The 21,876-nt window shown below is 42.7% G+C and overlaps 1 protein-coding gene across 1 annotated transcript in view; it reads right to left on the bottom strand.

Annotated features, from left to right (window-relative positions):
- The window catches only part of LOC115134910 (adhesion G protein-coupled receptor A3-like), a 277,905-nt gene that overhangs the window by 205,088 nt on the left and 50,941 nt on the right, over positions 1 to 21,876 (bottom strand). The window contains exon 2 of the mRNA XM_065023285.1: positions 12,380 to 12,451. Coding sequence (XP_064879357.1) covers positions 12,380 to 12,451 — 72 coding nt within the window. The remainder of the gene's footprint in view (positions 1 to 12,379; positions 12,452 to 21,876) is intronic.

Raw genomic sequence — 21,876 nt, 5'->3', positions numbered from 1 at the left:
TCGGCCTCTTGTGTTTTCAAAGGCTGCTCGGTAAATCAGCAGGCCCAGAGCGCTATCACTTTTAACCTCATCTGTGACCCTGCAACTGACTCACATAAAACAGCTCTGAAAACCCTGCCATATCAAAACAGCACTTGGAACCTTTAAAATACCTGCATTGTATTCTCTGGCTTGAATTTAAGATACCTGACAGAACTGCCTTATATATCATCACATTAAGTATGTTGCTGCATGTAATTGCATGGATTTGCTTCAATTTGCCATACTCAATCAAGTACATCTTTGACATCAAAGCATTAATCAATTCAGAGTCATTTATATCGCTTCCCTGCCCTCTTAACTATTATAGAACTTTAACCCAGGAAGCAGGATAATAGATCCTACAGTCACCTGATCCCTTGAATATTTATATATATATATATATATATATATATATCTTAATCCTTTGTGAACAAAATTGCACTTGGTCCGCACTGGAAATAAATGTGCGCATTTATCTAGGCCTATGCCAGCAGCGCGAGACAATGTTTAATTTATCATAACCATTACAGTTAACAAATTATTATTGCTAAACTGCCATATATATACACTGCTCAAAAAAATAAAGGGAACACTTAAACAACACAATGTAACTCCAAGTCAATCACACTTCTGTGAAATCGAACTGTCCACTTAGGAAGCAACACTGATTTGACAATAAATTTCACATGCTGTTGTGCAAATGGAATAGACAACAGGTGGAAATTATAGGCAATTAGCAAGACACCCCCAATAAAGGAGTGGTTCGGCAGGTGGTAACCACAGACCACTTCTCAGTTCCTATGCTTCCTGGCTGATGTTTTGGTCACTTTTGAATGGTGGCGGTGCTTTCACTCTAGTGGTAGCATGAGACGGAGTCTACAACCCACACAAGTGGCTCAGGTAGTGCAGCTCATCCAGAATGGAACATCAGTGCGAGCTATGGCAAGAAGGTTTGCTGTGTCTGTCAGCGTAGTGTCCAGAGCATGGAGGCGCTACCAGGAGACAGGCCAGTACATCAGGAGACGTGGAGGAGGCCGTAGGAGGGCAACAACCCAGGAGCAGGACCGCTACCTCCGCCTTTGTGCAAGGAGGAGCAGGAGGAGTACTGCCAGAGCCCTGCAAAATGACCAACAGCAGGCCACAGATGTGCATGTGTCTGCTCAAGCGGTCAGAAACAGACTCCATGAGGGTGGTATGAGGGCCCAACTTCCACAGGTGGGGGTTGTGCTTACCGAAACTGTAACATCAACTTGTTATAGTATATCGTGGAACACAAAAAGCAGTAACCACAGGAGTGGCGCTTGCTTGTAGAAGCCTATGGCTGTGCTTTGTTCATTTAGCATACAATATGCTCTTATTTCCCGAGTCCTTATCACAGTCAAGATACCATTACCAGAATAAAATAGAACAGAATGTTTTTCCAAATGAAAAAAGTTGCCTCTGCGATGTGATGCACATCTCGAGTCTGGGACAGTTATTCTGAAAGAGTGCTCATTTGAAAAGGGCACAATTTGGTGCGTTGAACCCATTTTTCAGGGTTACAAGATGAATGCTGTCTTCTTTTCGATATACAGATATACTATTTAGTTTATTCTGCCTGTTCTTTGGAAGTTTAAAAATGGATTCATAATTCCACATTGAACACCGGATGGTGATGAATTACGGCTACGACATCCGTTTGGTGAGGAGGCTTAATGATTCTGATAAAAAATATGCTCTTTGTCTTTATTAAATTAATGTTTTGCGTATTTTCAGTGTGGAACCGGTCTATGGTTTGGGGGGTTATAGGCTAGGCTAACCAATTCTAAGTGGCAACTGCAGCTCAATCAATCAACCAGTCCATTTTGAATTTGTGATAAAACTATCGTAATTTGGAAAGGACATTGGCTTGTGTATCCCATCTGTTAGACGGGAGTTGATGTGCGCACTCAGCACACGTGTGTAGGGAGCGGTCGGGAACGCAATTGAGTGAATGAGACATGGAGGGGAAAGGGAATTTAGGGTGAAGAATTGTGTGGTGCTTGGCTTGTTTGTTTTTTTTTTTTGTGCCCCGCAAATGCACATGTAGAAATGGAACACTAGACCCCATGTTTGAAAAATTTGGCCAAATAGTTTAGAAGTATTTGAAAAATGGGATCTCTGGTTAAAGTTTGACGCTTTGATTACTCATGCCCATCCCTAGTTCAGAATCTGTTGCTATGTTGCTCATACATACATATATATGCACAACCAGGCAGAGTGATTTGTCCTTCAAGGATCTGGAATACATTCATTAATCAATATCCAAGGAGACACTACCCTAAAGAGGTGTGGAAAAAATGTCAGTATGTCTCCAACAGAAAACAATAAGAGCAAACTTTAGAGGACAAGTCACCCTCCTGACATACACTTACAGAGTGAGAAATGGCAGTCGCCACCCTGCATTCTGATGATGTCCCAGAGGTGAGGTCATCTCGCTCTACTCCATCTCTCTGCCTCTCTTCACTTATCTACTCATCATGTCACAAAATAAATGTTGGTCAAGGTTTTAACTGAGTGGCCAAAACAATGTCCTCTCTCCAGTAAATGGCTGTTGGGCAGTAAATGCAGATTGATTTATGGCACACACTATCACATACAGTGGGGCAAAAAAGTATTTAGTCAGCCACCAATTGTGCAAGTTCTCCCACTTAAAAAGATGAGAGAGGCCTGTAATTTTCATCATAAGTACACTTCAACTATGACAGACAAAATGAGGGAAAAAATCCAGAAAATCACATTGTAGGATTTTTTATGAATTTATTTGCAAATTATGGTGGAAAATAAGTATTTGGTCAACTACAAACAAGCAAGATTTCTGGCTCTCACAGACCTGTAACTTCTTCTTTAAGATGCTCCTCTGTCCTCCACTCGTTACCTGTATTAATGGCACCTGTTTGAACTTGTTATCAGTATAAAAGACACCTGTCCCACAACCTCAAACAGTCACACTCCAAACTCCACTATGGCCAAGAACAAAGAGCTGTCAAAGGACACCAGAAACAAAATTGTAGACCTGCACCAGGCTGGGAAGACTGAATCTGCAATAGGTAAGCAGCTTGGTTTGAAGAAATCAACTGTGGGAGCAATTATTAGGAAATGGAAGCCATACAAGACCACTGATAATCTCCCTCGATCTGGGGCTCCACGCAAGATCTCACCCCGTGGGGTCAAAATGATCACAAGAACGGTGAGCAAAAATCCCAGAACCACATGGGGGGACCTAGTGAATGACCTGCAGAGAGCTGGAACCAAAGTAACAAAGCCTACCATCAGTAACACACTACGCCGCCAGGGACTCAAATCCTGCAGTGCCAGACGTGTCCCCCTGCTTAAGCCAGCACATGTCCAGGCCCGTCTGAAGTTTGCTAGAGAGCATTTTGATGATCCAGAAGAAGATTAGGAGAATGTCATATGGTTAGATGAAACCAAAATATAACTTTTTGGTAAAAACTCAACTCTTCGTGTTTGGAGGACAAAGAATGCTGAGTTGCATCCAAAGAACACCATACCTACTGTGACGCATGGGGGTGGAAACATCATGCTTTGGGGCTGTTTTTCTGCAAAGGGACCAGGACGACTGATCCGTGTAGAGGATAGAATTAATGGGGCCATGTATCGTGAGATTTTGAATGAAAACCTCCTTCCATCAGCAAGGGAATTGAAGATGAAATGTGGCTGGGTCTTTCATCATGATAATGATCCCAAACACACCACCCGGGCAACGAAGGAGTGGCTTCGTAAGAAGCATTTCAAGGTCCTGGAGTGGCCTAGCCAGTTCCAGATCTCAACCCCATAGAACATTTTTGGAGGGAGTTGAAAGTCCATGTTGCCCAGCAACAGCCCCAAAACATCACTGCTCTAGAGGAGATCTGCATGGAGGAATGGGCCAAAATACCAGCAACAGTGTGTGAAAACCTTGTGAAGATTTACAGAAAACATTTGACCTCTGTCATTGCCAACAAAGGGTATATAACAAAGTATTGAGAAACTTTTGTTATTGACCAAATACTTATTTTCCACCATAATTTGCAAATAAATTCATAAAAAATCCTACAATTCGATTTTCTGGATTTTTTTCTTCTTATTTTGTCTGTCATAGTTGAAGTGTACCTATGATGAAAATTACAGTCCTTTCTCATCTTTTTAAGTGGGAGAACTTGCACAATTGATGGCTGACTAAATACCTTTTTGCCCCACTGTACATCCCACTTTTCATGTGTCTAGGATAAAACCTGTCTCACAGCCCTTTGTCTCCTGTTTCCAACAAGCTTGCTGTCCTGTACCTGCCTGACTATGACCTAATTACGAACCTCTGCCTGCCCTGACCATGAGCCTGCCTGCCGTCCTGTACCGGCCTGACTCTGACCTGATCACAAACTTCTGCCTTTCCTCAACCTGCCCTTTGCCTGCCCCGTGTTTTAATAAATGATCTGAGAACTGTACTATCGCCTCCCGTATCTGCATCTGGGTCATATCCTGAGTCATGATACTCCCTGTGGTAAATTCAATTGATTGGACATGATTTGGAAAGGCACACACCTGCCTATATAAGGCCCACAGTTGACAGTGCATGTCAGAGGAAAAAGTTATGAGGTTGAAGGAATTGTCCGTAGAGCTCCAAGAGAGGATTTAGTCGAGAAACAGATCTGGGGAAGGGTACCAAAAAACGTATCCAGCATTGAAGATCTCCAAAAACACAGTGGCCTCCATTACTCTTAAAAGGAATAAGTTTGGAACCACTAAGACTTTTCCTAAAGCTGGCGGCCTGGCCAAACTAAGCAATCAGGGGAGAAGGGCGTGGTCAGGAAGGTGACCAAGAATCTGATGGTCAGTCTAACAGAGCTCCAGAGTTCCTCTGTGAAGATGGGTGAACCTTCCAGAAGGACAATCATCTCTGCTGCACTCCACCAATCAGGCCTTTATGGTAGAGTTGCCAGACGGAAGCCACTACTCAGTAAAAGACACAGGACAGCCCACTTGCAGTTTTCCAAAAGGCACTTAAAGACTCTCAAACCATGAGAAACAAGATTCTTTCGCCTGAATGCCAAGCCTCACGCCTGGAGGACGCTGTGTAGCGATGCTCCCCATCTAACCTGACAGAGCTTGAGAGGATCTGCAAAGAAGAATGGGAGAAACTCCCTAAATACAGGTGTGCCAAGCTTGTACTGTCATACCCAAGGCTATAATTGCTGCCCAAAGGTGCTTCAACAAAGTACTGAGTAAAGGGTCTGAATACTTATGTAAATGTATTATTTATGTTTTATTTTTAATATATTTGCACCAAAAAAAGCTGTTTTTGCTTTTTAAAAATCCATTTTAGAATAAGAATGTAACGTAACAAAATGTGGAAAAAGTCAAGGGGTCTGAATACTTTCGAAATGTACTGTACATACATACTTAGGTCATACTATTACTGAATTCTCAATGTGACGACATAGGATTCAAGGAAATGTAATTATATGGAATGGGGATAGTTTACATTGTGGGAAAGTATTGAACTGGTAAATCGTCAAATCATGACATATGTATGGTGTGCTTTGTTCATATGCATGCTATAAATCTGACCCTCTTTGACATATAATGAGCCCAGGCCACCACCCAACACATCTCTTCTCTGGTGTGGTGAAAGGAATCTACATCTACATAGGAATCTACGCAGCCTGGGTGACATAAAAGGCAAAAGGATTGCAACAAACATAAATCTTGAGCAAGTGGTTGCAAATATATGCCAATCAATGGTACATAGGCTGCAGCTCAATAATCATACCATCTTTAAAACTATCAGAACCATATTCCATGCCCTCCAATTATTGAGTAATCACCAGGAAATATGCTGTATAATCATCAGCCCAGTGTCATTCTAATATGTCCAACTACCTCTGCTCCTCTTCCAGTTCCAGGGTACAGTAATGGGACACTCTGTTACACTCACAGTGGTAGAGTCCACACAACACAGCAGCACAGATGGTGCATGCACGCCAGACCCTCAAATGCTTGAGTAACCAAGCAATATGCTGTATAATCATCAGCTCAGCCTCATCCTAATGTGTCTAGATGCATCCTCTTTCTTCCAGATCCAGGGTACAGTAATGAGGACTCTGGTCACAGTGTGGTAGAGAACACTCCAAAGCATCACAGACTGTGCTGGGTAAGCTTGTTAGTCAGCACCACTGCCCTCTGGGTGCCAAACGGCAGACTTTGCAACAGCTGGCCGCCACAGCCCACTCACTGAGGGCACCTGCAAGCAGTGCTTTGGCACCCACCGTTCTTAAGAGCACAGGCGGCAGGCGCTGCCAATAGCCACAGCTGGCAGCCATGAGATCAAAAGTCACAGAATAGATGAAGGACCTTGACCTGGATCTGGACCAGTAGCTATTGTCTATCCATCAAATCAGCGGGGTATATCATCAGAGGGTCAGTCCTTAATGGCACAACTCAATCACACTGAGACCGATGACATCATTCTCTAAACAGTACAGGGAGGGTCATCATTAAAAGACACGTGGGATAATGAACTAGATTACTCATCAAAATGAAATGGAATGTCAAGGGTTAAGCACTAAACAGGATTCTACGACATCCAGTAGAGACACTGTATGCAACACTGAATATTAACCAGTGTGTGATCGCTGGAAGATTATTCGTAATGTTGTAGAGCACCGGTTCCCAAACTTTTTATAGTCCCGTACCCCTATAAATACTCAACCTCCAGCTGTGTACCCCCTCTTGCACCAGGGTCAGCACACTCTCAAATGTTGTTTTTTGCCATCATTGTAAGCCTGACACAGTATACGATACATTTATTAAACATAAGAATGAGAGTAAGTTTTTGTCACAACCCGGCTCGTGGTAAGTGAAAAAGAGCTCTTATAGGACCAGGGCACAAATAATAATAATCAATCATTTTCCTCTTTATTTAGCCATCTTACATATAAAACCTTATTTGTTCATCAATAATGGTGAATAATTCACCACAGGTAAATTAGAAGGGTGTGCTTGAAAGGATGCACATAACTCTGCAATGTTGGGTTGTATTGGAGAGAGTCTTAAATCCTTTCCACACAGTCTGTGCCTGTATTTAATTTTCATGCTAGTGAGGGCCGAGAATCCACTCTCACATAGGTACGTGGTTGCAAAGGGCATCAGTATCTTAACAGCATGATTTGCAAAGGAGCGCTGAGCGCAGCCCAATCCAGAAATCTGGCAGTGGCTTCTGATTAAATTCAATTTTCACAGAACCGCTTGCAATTTCGATGAGGCCCTCTTGTTCAGGTAGCGGTAAGTGGACTGGAGGCAGGGCATGAAAGGGATAACAAATCCAGTTGTTTGTGTCATCCGTTTCGGGAATATCCCTGCGTAATTGCGCACCCAACTCATGCAGGTGCTTCGCTATATCACATTTGACATTGTCCGTAAGCTTGAGTTCATTTGCACACAAAAATCATACAATGATGGAAAGACCTGTGTGTTTTCTTTGCTAATGTAGACAGAGAAGAGCTCCAAATTCTTAATCATAGCCTCAATTTTGTTCCGCACATTGAATATAGTTGTGGAGAGTCCCTGTAATCTTAGTTTCAGATCATTCTGGCGAAAACCCAGATAGGCCAGTAGTGTGAGAAAGTCATCATCATGCAAGCGGTCAGACAAGTGAAAATGATGGTAAGTAAAGTGAACTTTAAGCTTGTCTCTCAATAAAAAAAAACATGTCTATACTTTGCCCCTTGATTTTGTAAAAGCGTTACATGGTCGCTACCCTTATCATTGCATAGAGCAGAAAATACACAAGAGTTCAGGGGCCTAGCATTAAAGTTAACCATTTTAGGGGCCTAGCATTAAAGTGAACCATTTTCACTGTAGTGTCCAAAATGTATTTCAAGCTGTCAGGCATTCCCTTGGCAACAAGAGCCTCTCAGTGGATGCTGCAGTGTACCCAACTGGCGTCGGGAGCAACTGCTTGTACGACCGTTACCACTCCACTATGTCTCCCTGTCATGGCTTTTGCGCCATCAGTACAGATACCAACGCATCTTGACCACCAAAGTCTATTTGATGTCACAAAGCTGTCCAGTGCTTTAAAAATATCCTCTCCTGTTGTCCTGGCCTCCAGTGCTTTCCCGAGTAAGGAGGCAGTAGCTCTTCGGCTGCATCAGATTCCCAACTGTCAGTGTCCATGCTAGCTGGGCTAACAACAAATGTAGAAATACTGATGCTAGCATTGGATGTGCTCGTGGAGCAGAACAATGTTGTGTTGTTATTTCGCTGAACACTAGATGGTTTAATTTTTATTTTTGGCAGTGAAACGAGACTACAAATTTTTATTTGGCGTACCCCCGACGACATTGCGCGTACCTCTGGGGGTAAATTATAATTTTTTCCCCCTCATCAATCTACACACAATACCCCATAATGACAAAGAAAAAACAGGTTTTCAGAAGTTTTTGTAAACATTTTTAATTATTCAGACCCTTTACTCAGAACTTTGTTGAAGCACCTTTGGCTGCGATTACAGCCTTGAGACTTCTTGGGTATGACACTACAAGCTTGGCACACCTGTATTTGGGGAGTTTCTCCCATTTTTCTCTGGCAAATCCTCTCAAGCTCTATCAGGTAAGATGGGGAGGGTTGCTGCACAGCTATTTTCAGTTCTCTCCAGAGATGTTTGATCGGGTTCAGGCTCTGGCTGGGCCACTCAAGGACATTCCGAGACTTGTCCCGAAGTCACTCCTGCGTTGTCTTGGCTGTGTGCTTAGGGTCATCGTCCTGTTGGAAGATGAACCTTCGCTCCAGTCTGAGGTTTTGAGCGCTCTGGAGCAGGTTTACGTCAATGATCTCTTCATATCTTGCTCCGTTCATCTTCACCTCAATGCTGACTAGTCTCCCAGTCCCTGCATCCTCACAGCATGATGCTGCCACCACCACGCTTCACTGTAGGGATGGTGTAAGGTTTCCTCCAGACGTGATGCTTGGCATTCAGACCAACAAGTTTAATCCTGGTTTCATCAGACCAGAGAATCTTGTTTCTCATGTTCTGAGAGTCTTCAGGTGCCTTTTGGCAAACTCCAAGTGGGCAGTTTTGTGGCTTTTGCTGAAGAGTGGTTCCCGTCTGGCCACTCTAACATAAAGGCCTGATTGGTAGAGTGCTGCAGAGATGGTTTTCTTTCAGGAAGGTTCTCCCATCTCCACAGAGGATCTCTAGAGCTGGGCGGCCAGCTCTAGGAAGAGTCTTGGTGGTTCCAAACTTCTTCCATTTAAGAATGATGGAGGCCACTGTGTTCTTGGGGAACTCCAATGCTACAGAAATGTTTTGGTACCCTTCCCCAGATCTGTGCCTCGACACAATCCTGTCTTGGAGCCCTATGGACAATTCATTTTGACCTCATGGCTTGGTTTTTGCTCTGACATGCACTGTCAACTGTGGGACTTTATATAGACAGGTGTGTGCTTTTCCAAATCATGTCCAGTCAATTGAATTCACCACAAGTGGACTTCAATCAAGTTGGAGAAACATTTCAAGGATGATCAATGGAAACAGGATGCACCTGAGCTCAATTTTGAGTCTCATAGCAAAGGGTCTGAATACTTATGTAAATAAGGTATGTGTTTTTTCATTTTTTATACATTTGCAAAATATTCAAAAAAACTGTTTTCGCTTTGTCATTATGGTGTTAATTTGAATTTAAAAACAAATGTATTTCACCTTTATTTAAACAGGTAGGCCAGTTGAGAACAAGTTCTCATTTACAACTGCGACCTGGTCAAGATTAAGCAAAGCAGTGCGACAAAAACAACAACACATGGGATAAACAAACGTGCAGTCAATAACACAATAGAAAAATCTATGTACAGCGTGTGCAAATGTAGTAAGATTAGGAAGGTAAGGCAATAAATAGGCCACAGAGGCAAAAAATTACAGTTTAGCAATAACACTGGAATGATAGATGTGCAGATGATGATGATGTGCAAGTAGAGATAGTGGGGTGCAAAATAGCAAAAAAAAGAAATAACAATGTGGGGATGAGGTAGTTGGGTGTGCTATTTACAGATGGGCTGTGGACAGGTAAGCTGCTCTGAGAGCTGATGCTGATGTATTTGTGTGTAGATTGCTGAGGATTTGTATTTATTTAATCCCTTTTAGATTAAGACTAACGTAATAACAGCAAAAAATGTCAAGGGATCTGAATACTTTCAGAAGGCACTGTATATATATACACACATGTGATCCATTTCAGGAAGTTAGGCGTATCTCTCACGTCACAGGAGCGGCATTTTAACGTTTTTATGATTTGGCAGAAATGCCTTCTGGAACATGTAAACTTTCATGTGCCTTAATAACAAACTTGTATTCCATCTGTAAATACAAAGACAATGTTTTAATTACAAGGCTAATTGGTTTAACCACGGAAAAAAGGTAGGTACCTTCCCGCTAGCTATGATTGGCTTAGATAATTAATGCGCTGGACATTCCGGGAGATATGTTTGGATATGGTATAGGCCATATAGCATGCTTCTGTCTATAACGTGTGGTTCTCAGTGTGTTAATAATCCTTTCTACCACAGCATTGTTGAAACATTTAAGGTGAGCCATCGAGAACCACAAAAGTTTTGCTACTTTTCTCAACAACATTGATGCCCTGAATTTAGCAGGCGCTATCGACAGATCAGTTCGAAAAAGTTGTGATGGGCTATTTTCTGCACACGCAACAGTGAGTGTGAACTGGAAGGACTTGACACACTGGCCAGAAAACAGACTTAAATGGTTCCAGTCTGCTGTGAAGCATTCATCCATGTATATGGGTAAGAGTCTAGCTACATTTTCAGATGTAGTTTCTAATTTTGCCAGAAAGTTGTTTTCATTGCAAGTTACAGCGTACTGTTAGCTAGCTAGCTAACATTAGCTTGCTGGCTCACTAGCTAAACTTACATGTATGATCTATGTAGTAATATTATTCAAATCAGAAACCATTTGCATTGCTAGTTATAGCCTAATGTTAGCTAACCAACACTGAACCTAGTTGGTTAGCTTTAGCTTCCTGCAGATTCATCCTCCAGCTATGAAAATGATTGTATTGGTAGTAGTATGAGTTGGGATTATCCCGGTTCTTTGTTTAGCTAGCTAGCTATCATAATCTCAACTCATACTACTACCAATACAAACATATAGCTAGCTAGCTAGCTATTTGTCTAAACAAAAGACTCCACTTCGCCAGATGATTACATGACCCATCAAGTTAGACAGGTGTATCTGGGGGTGATTAGGGCCCTCTATTGTATTTCATGAACACGTGTACATGTCTTGACAATAGTGACCCATCCACTTAGGTGGATGTGGCTGGGGGGGGGGGGGGGGGGGGGGGGATTATATTATTTATTTCACATGACCCATCAATTTAGACAAGTGTGCCTGGGTAAGTGTCATCTTATAATTATAAAATATTTACAATATTTTTATCTGGACACTTTCTGTTTTTGCTTCTATGCAAGTAACAATTTCACTGTATCGCTTACACCTTCTGTATCCTGTGCATGTGAAAAATAAACTTTTATTTGGTCTTGGCCATTGTGGAGAGGTTGGAGTCTGTTTGATTGAGTGTGTGGACAGGTGTCTTTTATGCAGATAATGAGTTCAAACAGGTGCAGTTAATACAGGTAATGAGTGGAGAACAGGAGGGCTTCTTAAAGAAAAACTAACAGGTCTGTGAGAGTCGGAATTCTTACTGGTTGGTAGGTGATCAAATACTTATGTCATGCAATAAAATGTAAATAAATTACTTAAAAATCATACAATGTGATTTTCTGGATATTTGTTTTAGATTCCGTCTCTCACAGTTTAAGTGTACCTATGTTAAAATGTACAGATCTCTACATGCTTTGTAAGTGGGAAAACCTGCAAAATCGGCAGTGTATCAAATACTTGTTCTCCCCACTGTATATATGATATGAGATACTTTATTGTCCACAAGGAGAAATTTGACTTAGAAATGAATTTGTATGCAGACCACAGTGACATCTCAACTGACAGCAGAGTTATCATCACAATCAGTGCCCCATCACATTACAAAGCCAAATTGTACCGACTTACAGTTTATGTATTATGCATTTTAAGACATTGACTCAGGCAATTGAGGTTAAGTGTGGTGGCTTGAAGGTGGATGCAGTCAACAACTTGATTTGGGCTAGCATTCACAACAACCGCCTCTTGAGCGTTACCCTAGCTCCCATGGCTGTCCCTTTGCACCGACCCTTCCACAGCGCAGGCAGGTTCATTTTCATGATGACAGACATTATGGCTCAGGCGAGGACAAACAGAAAAATTCCCTGCAGCATATGGCTTACTTACAGTTTCTCCAGGATTGTCAGGCCAAAGAAGGAGGCGTTTCTCAGTAGTGAGATCTTGTTGTTACTGAGAATCCTGTGGACAGAAGAGTGGGAAGGTGAACTTTGAGATGGTGACCTTAGGGACATATGAGTAAATACCACAGAAATTACAACCCTGTGGGGTGATTTAACACAAATGTCCAATAAATGATGCATCCTGTCAATAACTTTGGTGAGAGATTTCTATTTATCTCTGATTAGATCCGGCCGTAAAAATATACAGTCTCGGACGCATTATGGTCTTATTTATGGCTGTTTGTGGTTAAAATAGGTAATGAACACTTCCGGTGTCAGAATATTACCCTTGGAGAACACACCTAATGCATCGTCAATTCAGCACAATTCAATCATCTACAACTACCACTATGAATCGCAGACAAATCAATGATGTGCTCCACAGGGATATAGACAATGAATTACGATGTGCCCCAGGACCCTATGTGGATATCATTTTCTCTTATAGTTGAAATATGTATTTCAAGGGATACGATGCCTTCAATGTTTTTTTTAGCTCAGATTTACTCAAGGGATATACAACGCAGCGTAAGCATAGCATATACACTACCAGTCAAAAGTTTGGACACACCTACTCATTCAAAGGTTTGTCTTTATTTGTAGTATTTTATACATTGTACAATAATAGTGAAGACCATGAAATAACACATATGGAATCATGTAGTAACCAAATAAAAATACATTTGATATTTGACATTCTTCAAAGTAGCCACCCTTTGCGTTGATGACAGCTTTGCACATTCCTGGCATTCTCTCAACCAGATTCATGAGGTAGTCACCTGGAATGCATTTCAATTAACAGGTGTGCCTTGTTAAACGTTAACTTTTGGAATTCCCTTCCTACTTAATGCGTTTGAGCTAATCAGTTGTGTTGTGACAAGGTAGGGGTGGTATACAAAAGATAGCCCTATTTGGTAAAAGACCAAGTCCATATTATGGCAAGAACAGCTCAAAAAAGCAAAGAGAAACGACAGTCCACCCTTACTATAAGACATGAAGGTCAGTCAATACGGAACATTTCTTTAAGTGCAGTCGCAAAAACCATCAAGCGCTATGATGAAACTAGCTCTCATGAGGACCGCCACAGGAAAGGAAGACCCAGAGTTACCTCTGCTGCAGAGGATAAGTTCATTAGAGTTACCAGCCTCAGAAATTGCAGCCCAAACAAATGCTTCACAGAGTTCAAGTAACAGACAAACCTCAACATCAACTGTTAAAACCTCTTAAAGATCGGGTGAATTTTTTCAACTTTTTGTTAAAAATCGCGCACATTTTCAATGTCCTGCTACTCATGCCAGGAATATAGTATATGCATATGATTAGTATGTGTGGATACTCTGAAGTTTCTAAAACTGGTTAAATCATGTCTGTGACTATAACAGAACGTGTGTAGCAGGCAAAACCCCAAGGAAAACTGTTCACCAAAAAAAATATATATATCCCTCCGCCAGTTGTCTGTATTGTCTATGGCAAGGGAAAATAGATAGCGCCCAGTTTACAATTCCTACAGCTTCCACACGATGTCGCCAGTCTTGGCAATTGGGTTGAAGTTAATCCTTGGTGAAATGAAGAATAGGCACTTCCTGTCATCGGGTACACCGAAGGAAGTTATGAAAGAGAGAATATCGACCATTATTTCAAGACCTGCTGCTATTGAATACAGATCGACCCGTGATCAATTTGATCGATTATTAACGTTTACTAATACCTAAAGTTGGATTACAAAAGTAGTTTGAAGTGTTTTGTCAAAGTTTATAGGCACCATTTTTAATTTTTAAAAATGACGTTGCGTTTTGGAAAGCTGTTTTTCCAAATTTAATCGAAAAAAAGACCCAATTGTGATGTTTATGGGACATATAGGAGTGCCAACAAAGAAGCTCGTCAAAGGTAATGAATGTTTTATATTTTATTTCTGCGTTTTGTGTAGAGCCGGCTACGCTAATTCTTTTGTTTACGTCCCCTTCAGGTATTTCGGGGGGTTGCATGCTATCAGATAATAGCTTCTCATGCTTTCGCCGAAAAGCATTTTAAAAATCTGACATGTTGGCTAAATTCACAACGAGTGTAGCTTTAATTGAGTACCCTGCATGTGTGTTTTAATGAAAGTTTGAGTTTTAGCGAGTACTATTAGCATTTGGCGTTCCGCATTCGCTAGCGTCTCACCTTGCTCTAAGAGGTTATTAAGAGGAGACTGTATGAATCAGGTGTTCATGGTCGAAATGCTGCAAAGAAACCACTACAAAAGGATACCAATGAGAAGAAAAGACTTGCTTGGGCCAAGAAACACGAGCAATGGACATTAGACTGGTGGAAATCTGTCCTTTGGTCTGATGAGACCAAATTTGAGATTTTGGGTTCCAACCGCCATGTCTTTTTGAGACGCGCAGAGTAGGTGAACAGATGATCTCTGCATGTGTGGTTCCCACTGTGAAGCATGGAGGAGGAGGTGTGATTGTGCTTTGCTGGTGACACTGTCAGTGATTTATTTAGAATTCCATCTGGTTTGCGCTTAGAGGGACTGTCATTTGTTTTTCAACAGGACAGTAACCCAACACACCTTCAGGCTGTTGCATTAGATGACCTGGCCTCCATAATCCCCCAACCACAACCCAATTGAGATGGTTTGGGATGAGTTGGACCGCAGAGTGAAGGAAAAGCAGCCAACAAGTGCTCAGCATATGTGGGAACTCCTTCAAGACTGTTGGAAAATCATTCCAGGTGAAGCTGGTTGAGAGAATGCCAATAGTTTGCAAAGCTGTCATCAAGGTAAAGGGTGGTTACTGTGAAGAATCTCTAATATAAAATATATTTTGATTTGTTTAACACTTTTTTGGTTACTACATGATTCCATATGTGTTGTTTCATAGTTGATGCTCTCACTATGATTCTTCAATGTGTAAAAATAAAGAAAAATCCTTGAATGAGTAGGTGTCCAAACTTTTGACTGGTACTGTATATATAAATATATATATATATATATATATATATGTATTTGTTCATGTATTCATAGTTCGGACCAAACCGAGGGAAACCCAGTACGAATGTTTCGGTAATATGTGTACCGTTACACCGCTAGTCAGAACACACTGAGCCTCCGGCATGGGTCCAGATAATCCACTATCACAGACACACTGACACAAAAGCAAAGACGAATGCAGTACACAGACACACACAAACACTCATAGTGAAAAACAGTAGCTATTCAGTCAATGTTGCGTTTGGTGAGTTGAGAGGGGCTTGTTAGCACAAAGACGGAGGTCTGTGTTACCTGCTGCTCTAGTGAAACAAACAAACATATCAGACAATATAACTACACACACACACACACACACACACACACACACACACACACACACACACACACACACACACACACACACACAGCAGTAAAAAAAAACACCAGTCTTTGTCCAACAGCACGCACACCCTGCCTGCCAACACAGCATGGACAGTCCAGGAGCTCTGGAAAGGTTTTCCCCCCATTGATTTCCACTCCTGGGGAGGAATACAGAAGTACATTATTTTGACTTTGAATACTGAGAGAACCAGTCCAACCCCTCTCTACTGGCCCTCCTTCCCCTCAGAGCTGTGGGCTAAAAGAGGACGAGTGTGTAATGATTGATGTCACGCTTGTTGCTCAGCCCAGATCCACATAATTTCATAATACACCTCAAATGTCATTTTTTGGATTTCATATCTGATAAAATATTGATCGCTCTTGTCAGACCTTATATCATCCTGTCTGCTGCAGGGCTGGCCTGGCAGTATGACCGTGCAGTGCGACCGTGCAGTGCGTGGTGGAGCATGGTAGTGAGTCTGCATTCAGACGGGACCTGCTGCTTTACATGCACGTCGCATTTGTCCTGTCGGCACTCTCCTACAGACAGATGGCCAAGGTCAAATCACTCGCTCTTCTTCCTCCACCCCTTCTTTAACAAGGTAGTCTTCCTTCCACTCTCAAGAGTGATGGCAGAGGTTTGGTAAGAGTGGTAATTGGGATGTTCCCGAGTCACCTCCGTGACGAGAGGGCAATTCTTTTGCCAGCAGGAATGTATCCTCCATTCTAATGCCCCAGGATTAAACAGTTGGATCCCACAATGCATTGTGTTTAAAAGGCAAATTGCTAACCGACCAAGGCGGAGGGGCTGTGTGAAGTAGTTATGTTGGAAATGTCATGGCGTGGGATCCATACAGTGAAAATGGACACGCATTCATAAAAAAAAAAAAAAATCCAAAGCACATTTTGAGTGCATAAATACAGTGCAAAATTGCATTAAATACACTGTGCTGAGCAAATGCATATGAAATTGGTCAACGGAGAGACAACCTACTACATATTTTGCAAGTTGTGAGTTAAAAACTGATCACCATAAAAGTTTTGCCAGAAGTTCAAAGAGAAATTGTCCTGCCCCCAAAGTGTGAAACACACCGTGAATCTGACTGTGCTGATGGAAGGGGCACGGGAAGACAAATCTTCATCCTTCAGATACTGCACTTTCTGGTGCCCCATATAAGCAGAGAGCCTCTGTATCCAACTTGAACCCCCAGGTAAATAAACATCAATTGAAGCAACTTGTTCCCATAAGATCAGATCCTGCTGCTTTGATATAAAAGTGTGGGTATGTAGCTATACTGAACTAAAATATAAATGCAACATAAAACAATTACAAAGATTTTACTGAGTTACAGTTCATAGAAAGAAATCAATCAATTGAAATAAATTCACGAGGCCCTAATCTATGGATTTCACATGACTGGGCAGGGGTAGAGCCATGGGCCCATCCACTTGGCAGCCAGGCCCACCCACTGGGTAGCCAGGCCTAGCCAGTCAGAATGAGTTTTTCCCCACTAAAGGGCTTTATTACAGACAGAAATACTCCTCACCACCCACCCACCCCCCTTCCCTCAGATGATCCTGCAGTTGAAGAAGCCAGATGTGGAGGTCCTGGGATGGCATGTTTACATGTGGGGAGGTGTGCGGTTGTGAGGTCGGTTGGATGTACTGCCAAGTTATCTAAAACGAAGTTGGAGGCAGCTTATGGTCTTTTACTGTCCCCAGCACAAGGTGCACTTGTGTAATGATCATGCTGTTTAATCAGCTTCTTGATATGCCACACCTGTCAGGTGGATGAATTATCTTGGCAAAGGAGAAAGGCTCACTAACAGGGATGAAAACAAATTTGTGCCAAAAAAATGAGAGAAATAAGCTTATTGTGCGTATGTAACATTTCTGGGATTTTTTATTTCATCTCATGAAACATAGGAGCAACACTTTACATGTTGTGTTTATATTTTTGTTCAGTATACATCCCCCCCAAAAATGTGTTCCTTAGGATAGTCCTGAGGAGAACAGATACAGCCTACCTAGTGGGACTCACTCGCCCACGTATGATGGCCAGCTACCAGAACAACAGCGCCCATTGGAACCTCTCGCTCATGGAGGTGGGCGAGCCGACCACCAGCCCAGCACAGCCTGCATTTTTACCCCAGTGCCCACAGATGAGGACCAGACTAGCACCAGTCAGCACAACCACAACAACACTGGGATTGGGGTATAACGTATACGCTAAGAATCGGGAAGCAAGTACAGGGAGTGAATTTAATAAATAACGGAACAAAACAAGAAACACTAGTAGCATACAGACATGAAACACAGAAACAGTCAATAATAAACAGTCAATAATGCAATAACGCACTCCCCAAAGGGAGTGAAAGATATAGGGGAGGTAATCAGGAAAGTGATGGAGTTCAGGTGAGTCTCATGAGGCGCAGGTACTCATAACAATTGTGGCAGGTGTGTGTAATAATGAGTAAACTGGCAACATCGAGCACCTCGAGAGGGGGAGCCGGAGTAGACATGACAGTACCCCCTCCCTGATGCGCAGCTCCAGCCACAGGACGCCGACCAGAGGAGCGGGCCGGTCGCTTCTGCTGAGGTGCGGGAACCATATGTGAATTGATTGCCCCCCATCTAGCTTCAGAGTTCGTTCTGTTAGGTGACCTAAACTGGGATTTGCTTAACAGCGCAGCAGTCCTACAATCTAAACTAGATGCCCTCAATCTCACACAAATTATCAAGGAAACCACCAGTACAACCCTAAATCTGTAAATATGGGCACCTTCATTGATATTATCCTGACCAACTTGCCCTCTGCTGTTTTCAATCAGGATCTCAGCGATCACTGCCTCATTGCCTGCATCCGCTATGGGTCCGCGGTCAAACGACCACCCCTCATCACTGTCAAACGCTCCCTGAAACACTTCCTGGAAGGATATTGACCTCATCCCGTCAGTCGAGGATGCCTGGTCATTCTTTAAAAGTAATTTCCTCACCATCTTAAATAAGCATGCCCCTTTCAAAAAATTTCGAACTAAGAACAGATATAGCCCTCGGATCACTCCAGACCTGACTGCCGTTGACCAGCACAAAAATATCCTGTGGCGGACTGCAATAGCATCGAATAGTCCCCGTGATATGCAACTGTTCAGGGAAGTCAGGAACCAATACACACAGTCAGTCAGGAAAGCTAAGGCTAGCTTTTTCAAGCAGAAATTTGTATCCTGTAGCTCTAACTCCAAAAGGTTTTGGGACACTGTAAAGTCCATGGAGAACAAGAGCACCTCCTCCCAGCTGCCCACTGCACTGAGGCTAGGCGACACGGTCACCACCGATAAATCCATAATAATCAAACATTTCAATAAGCATTTCTCTACAGCTGGCCATGCTTTCCTACTGGCTACCCCAACCCAGGCCAACAGCTCCGCACCCCTCGCAGCTACTTGCCTGAGCCTCCCCAGCTTCTCATTCACCCATATACACCCAAATCCAGATGTTCTGAAAGAGCTGCAAAACCTGGACCCGTACAAATCAGCTGGGCTAGACAATCTGGACCCTCTCTTTCTAAAAAATGATCCGCCGTCATTGTTGCAACCCCTATTACCAGTCTGTTCAACCTCTCTTTCATTTTGTCCGAGATCCCTAAAGATTGGAAAGCTGCTGCGGTCATCCCCCTCTTCAAAGGGTAGGACACTCTAGACCCAAACTGTTACAGACCTATATATATCCTGCCCTGCCAAGTCTTTGAACGCCAAGTTAATAAACAGATCAAGGACCATTTTGAATCCCACCGTACCTTTTCCGCTGTGCAATCCGGTTTCTGAGATGGTGTTACGAATCCCTTTTGGCCCGACAGTCTAGGGGGGATGGTAATGAGACCCGTAACATAACTCATGCAAATTATTATTGTGACAAAGTAAAAGTGTGAACGAAATAACCACGACAACAGAAATCTACCGTCAAACTCCAGGTTTATTTATAAACACACGGTAATGGGGGGAGCAGGAAAAGGGGCTGAGCTGGACCCAAGGAAAGAAACAATAAGTATTCAAAAACACCCCTAAGCTAGACTAGCCTACTTTAACAACAGCTAACTAACTAACCAAAAATACAGTGGGTGGTCCGCCCAGTTCTAACTAGTGTATTTAACAAAGTTCACCTACGGGTAGTGTATGCCCATGGGCGACTTGTCTTGGTTTCCCCCTTTTCCCACCAGCAACAAACAAACACCATAACCAAAAACAATACTCACAGGTGATGACAAAGTGCTATGGAGGTGCTTAAACAAAAGAGAGGTGAAGACACAAAGCGAGAGTGAAACACAGAGACCTACAGACATGGCATTTACAGAGAGATTGAGCTAGAGATTGCGCAAACAAATGATGGGGTTTTTAAACCATGGGGAAGGAACTGTGATAGGGTAGGAAATAGGAGGAGGTGTGTCTTCTGATTGATTGTTGACTGATTGGGGAGTGATGGTTTTCACCTGTGAGGGGAGAAGGAGAGAAAAGAAACACACACACACAGGATAACTGTATCCGTAACACTCCCACCCTTAAAGAAGCAACCCTAAGGATTGCGACCACAGTATTACAATGAATACTCACAACAATAACAAAGTCAACCTTGCCAAAACATACAACAATCATTATACACGAGACAAAGCATCTGCCAACACATTATCAGAACCCTTTTTGTGGCGGATCTCCAAATTATAATTTTGTACAATCAGCGCCCAACGCATAAGGCGCTGGTTCTGGTTGTACATTCGGTGGAGAAAAACTAAGGGGTTATGGTCAGTATATACAATCACGGGTAGGGCACTGGAACCAATATATACTTCAAAGTATTGCAGAGCCAACAACAAAGCAAGAACTTCTTGTTCTATTGTCGCATAGTTTGTTTGACATTTATTAAATTTACGTGAAAAATAACAAACGGGATGATCCACTCCACTCTTGTCCTGCTGCAGTAGAACAGCACCAGCACCTCTGGCACTAGCATCTACCTCAAGTTTGAACGGTTGTTCAAAATCTGGAGCAGCAAGTACAGGTGTACTACATAAGAGTGCTTTCGCTGATTCAAAAGCTCTCTTACAATCAGGGGACCACACAAATGATCTAGCCGGACTAAGCAAATCGGTCAATGGAGCAACTACCGCAGAGAAATTTTTACAGAAGCTACGGTAGTAGCCAACCATCCCTAAAAAGCGGCGTAGCTCTCGTCTGGTGGTAGGTGCAGGGAATGCAGTTATAGCCAAGACCTTGGCATCTACAGGGCGCACCTGTCCATGGCCAATCTCTTTACCGAGATAGGTAACAGTAGCCTTCCCAAACTCGCACTTTGCCAAGTTCAGGGTTAGAGAAGCAGCTGCCAACCGTTCACATACTACCCTTAGCGAGTCAACATGATCTGTCCACAGACGAATAAATCACTAGGTCATCAAGGTATGCACTACAATTAGGAACGCCAGCTAATACGGAGTTAACCAGTTGTTGGAAAGTGGCTGGTGCATTTCGCATCCCAAAAGCCATGACTGAGTACTGTAGGAAGTTATCTGGGGTCACAAAAGCAGAAATCTCAGAAGCACGTGATGTTAACGGAACCTGCCAGTAACCTTTTAAGTGGTCTAACTTAGTTACATACTTAGCAGCACCAATAGTGTCGATACAGTCGTCCAGTCGGGGTAACGGGAACGAATCTGGCATTGTGACAGAATTTACCTTTCGATAATCCGTACATAACCTGGACGTACCATCAGGTTTAGGAACCAAAATGCAAGGAGAACTCCAAGGGCTTGAACTTGGCTTAGCCAGGTCATTCTCCAACAAATATCTCACCTCATCCCTCATTATCTTCCTCTTGGAAGCGTTGATACGATATGGGTGTTGCTTGATAGGTGTAGCATTTCCAACATTAATGTCATGTTCCAACACATTTGTGCGAGTAGGAACGTCATTAAAGAGACATGGAAAATTGTGTAGTAGCCTCACAATATCATTGGCCTGTCCATCCGTTAAATGAACCAGACCGGATTGGATAGACAGCAGCATTTCTGAGTTGGGCAATCTAACACACTGCTGCTGAGTATTGCGCAACTCCAAGCC

The sequence above is a fragment of the Oncorhynchus nerka genome, linkage group LG10 (assembly GCF_034236695.1).
Source record: "Oncorhynchus nerka isolate Pitt River linkage group LG10, Oner_Uvic_2.0, whole genome shotgun sequence".
Lineage (NCBI taxonomy): Eukaryota > Metazoa > Chordata > Actinopteri > Salmoniformes > Salmonidae > Oncorhynchus > Oncorhynchus nerka.
The sequence above is the reverse complement of the archived record's forward strand: the minus strand, read 5'-3'. Positions and strand labels throughout refer to the sequence as shown.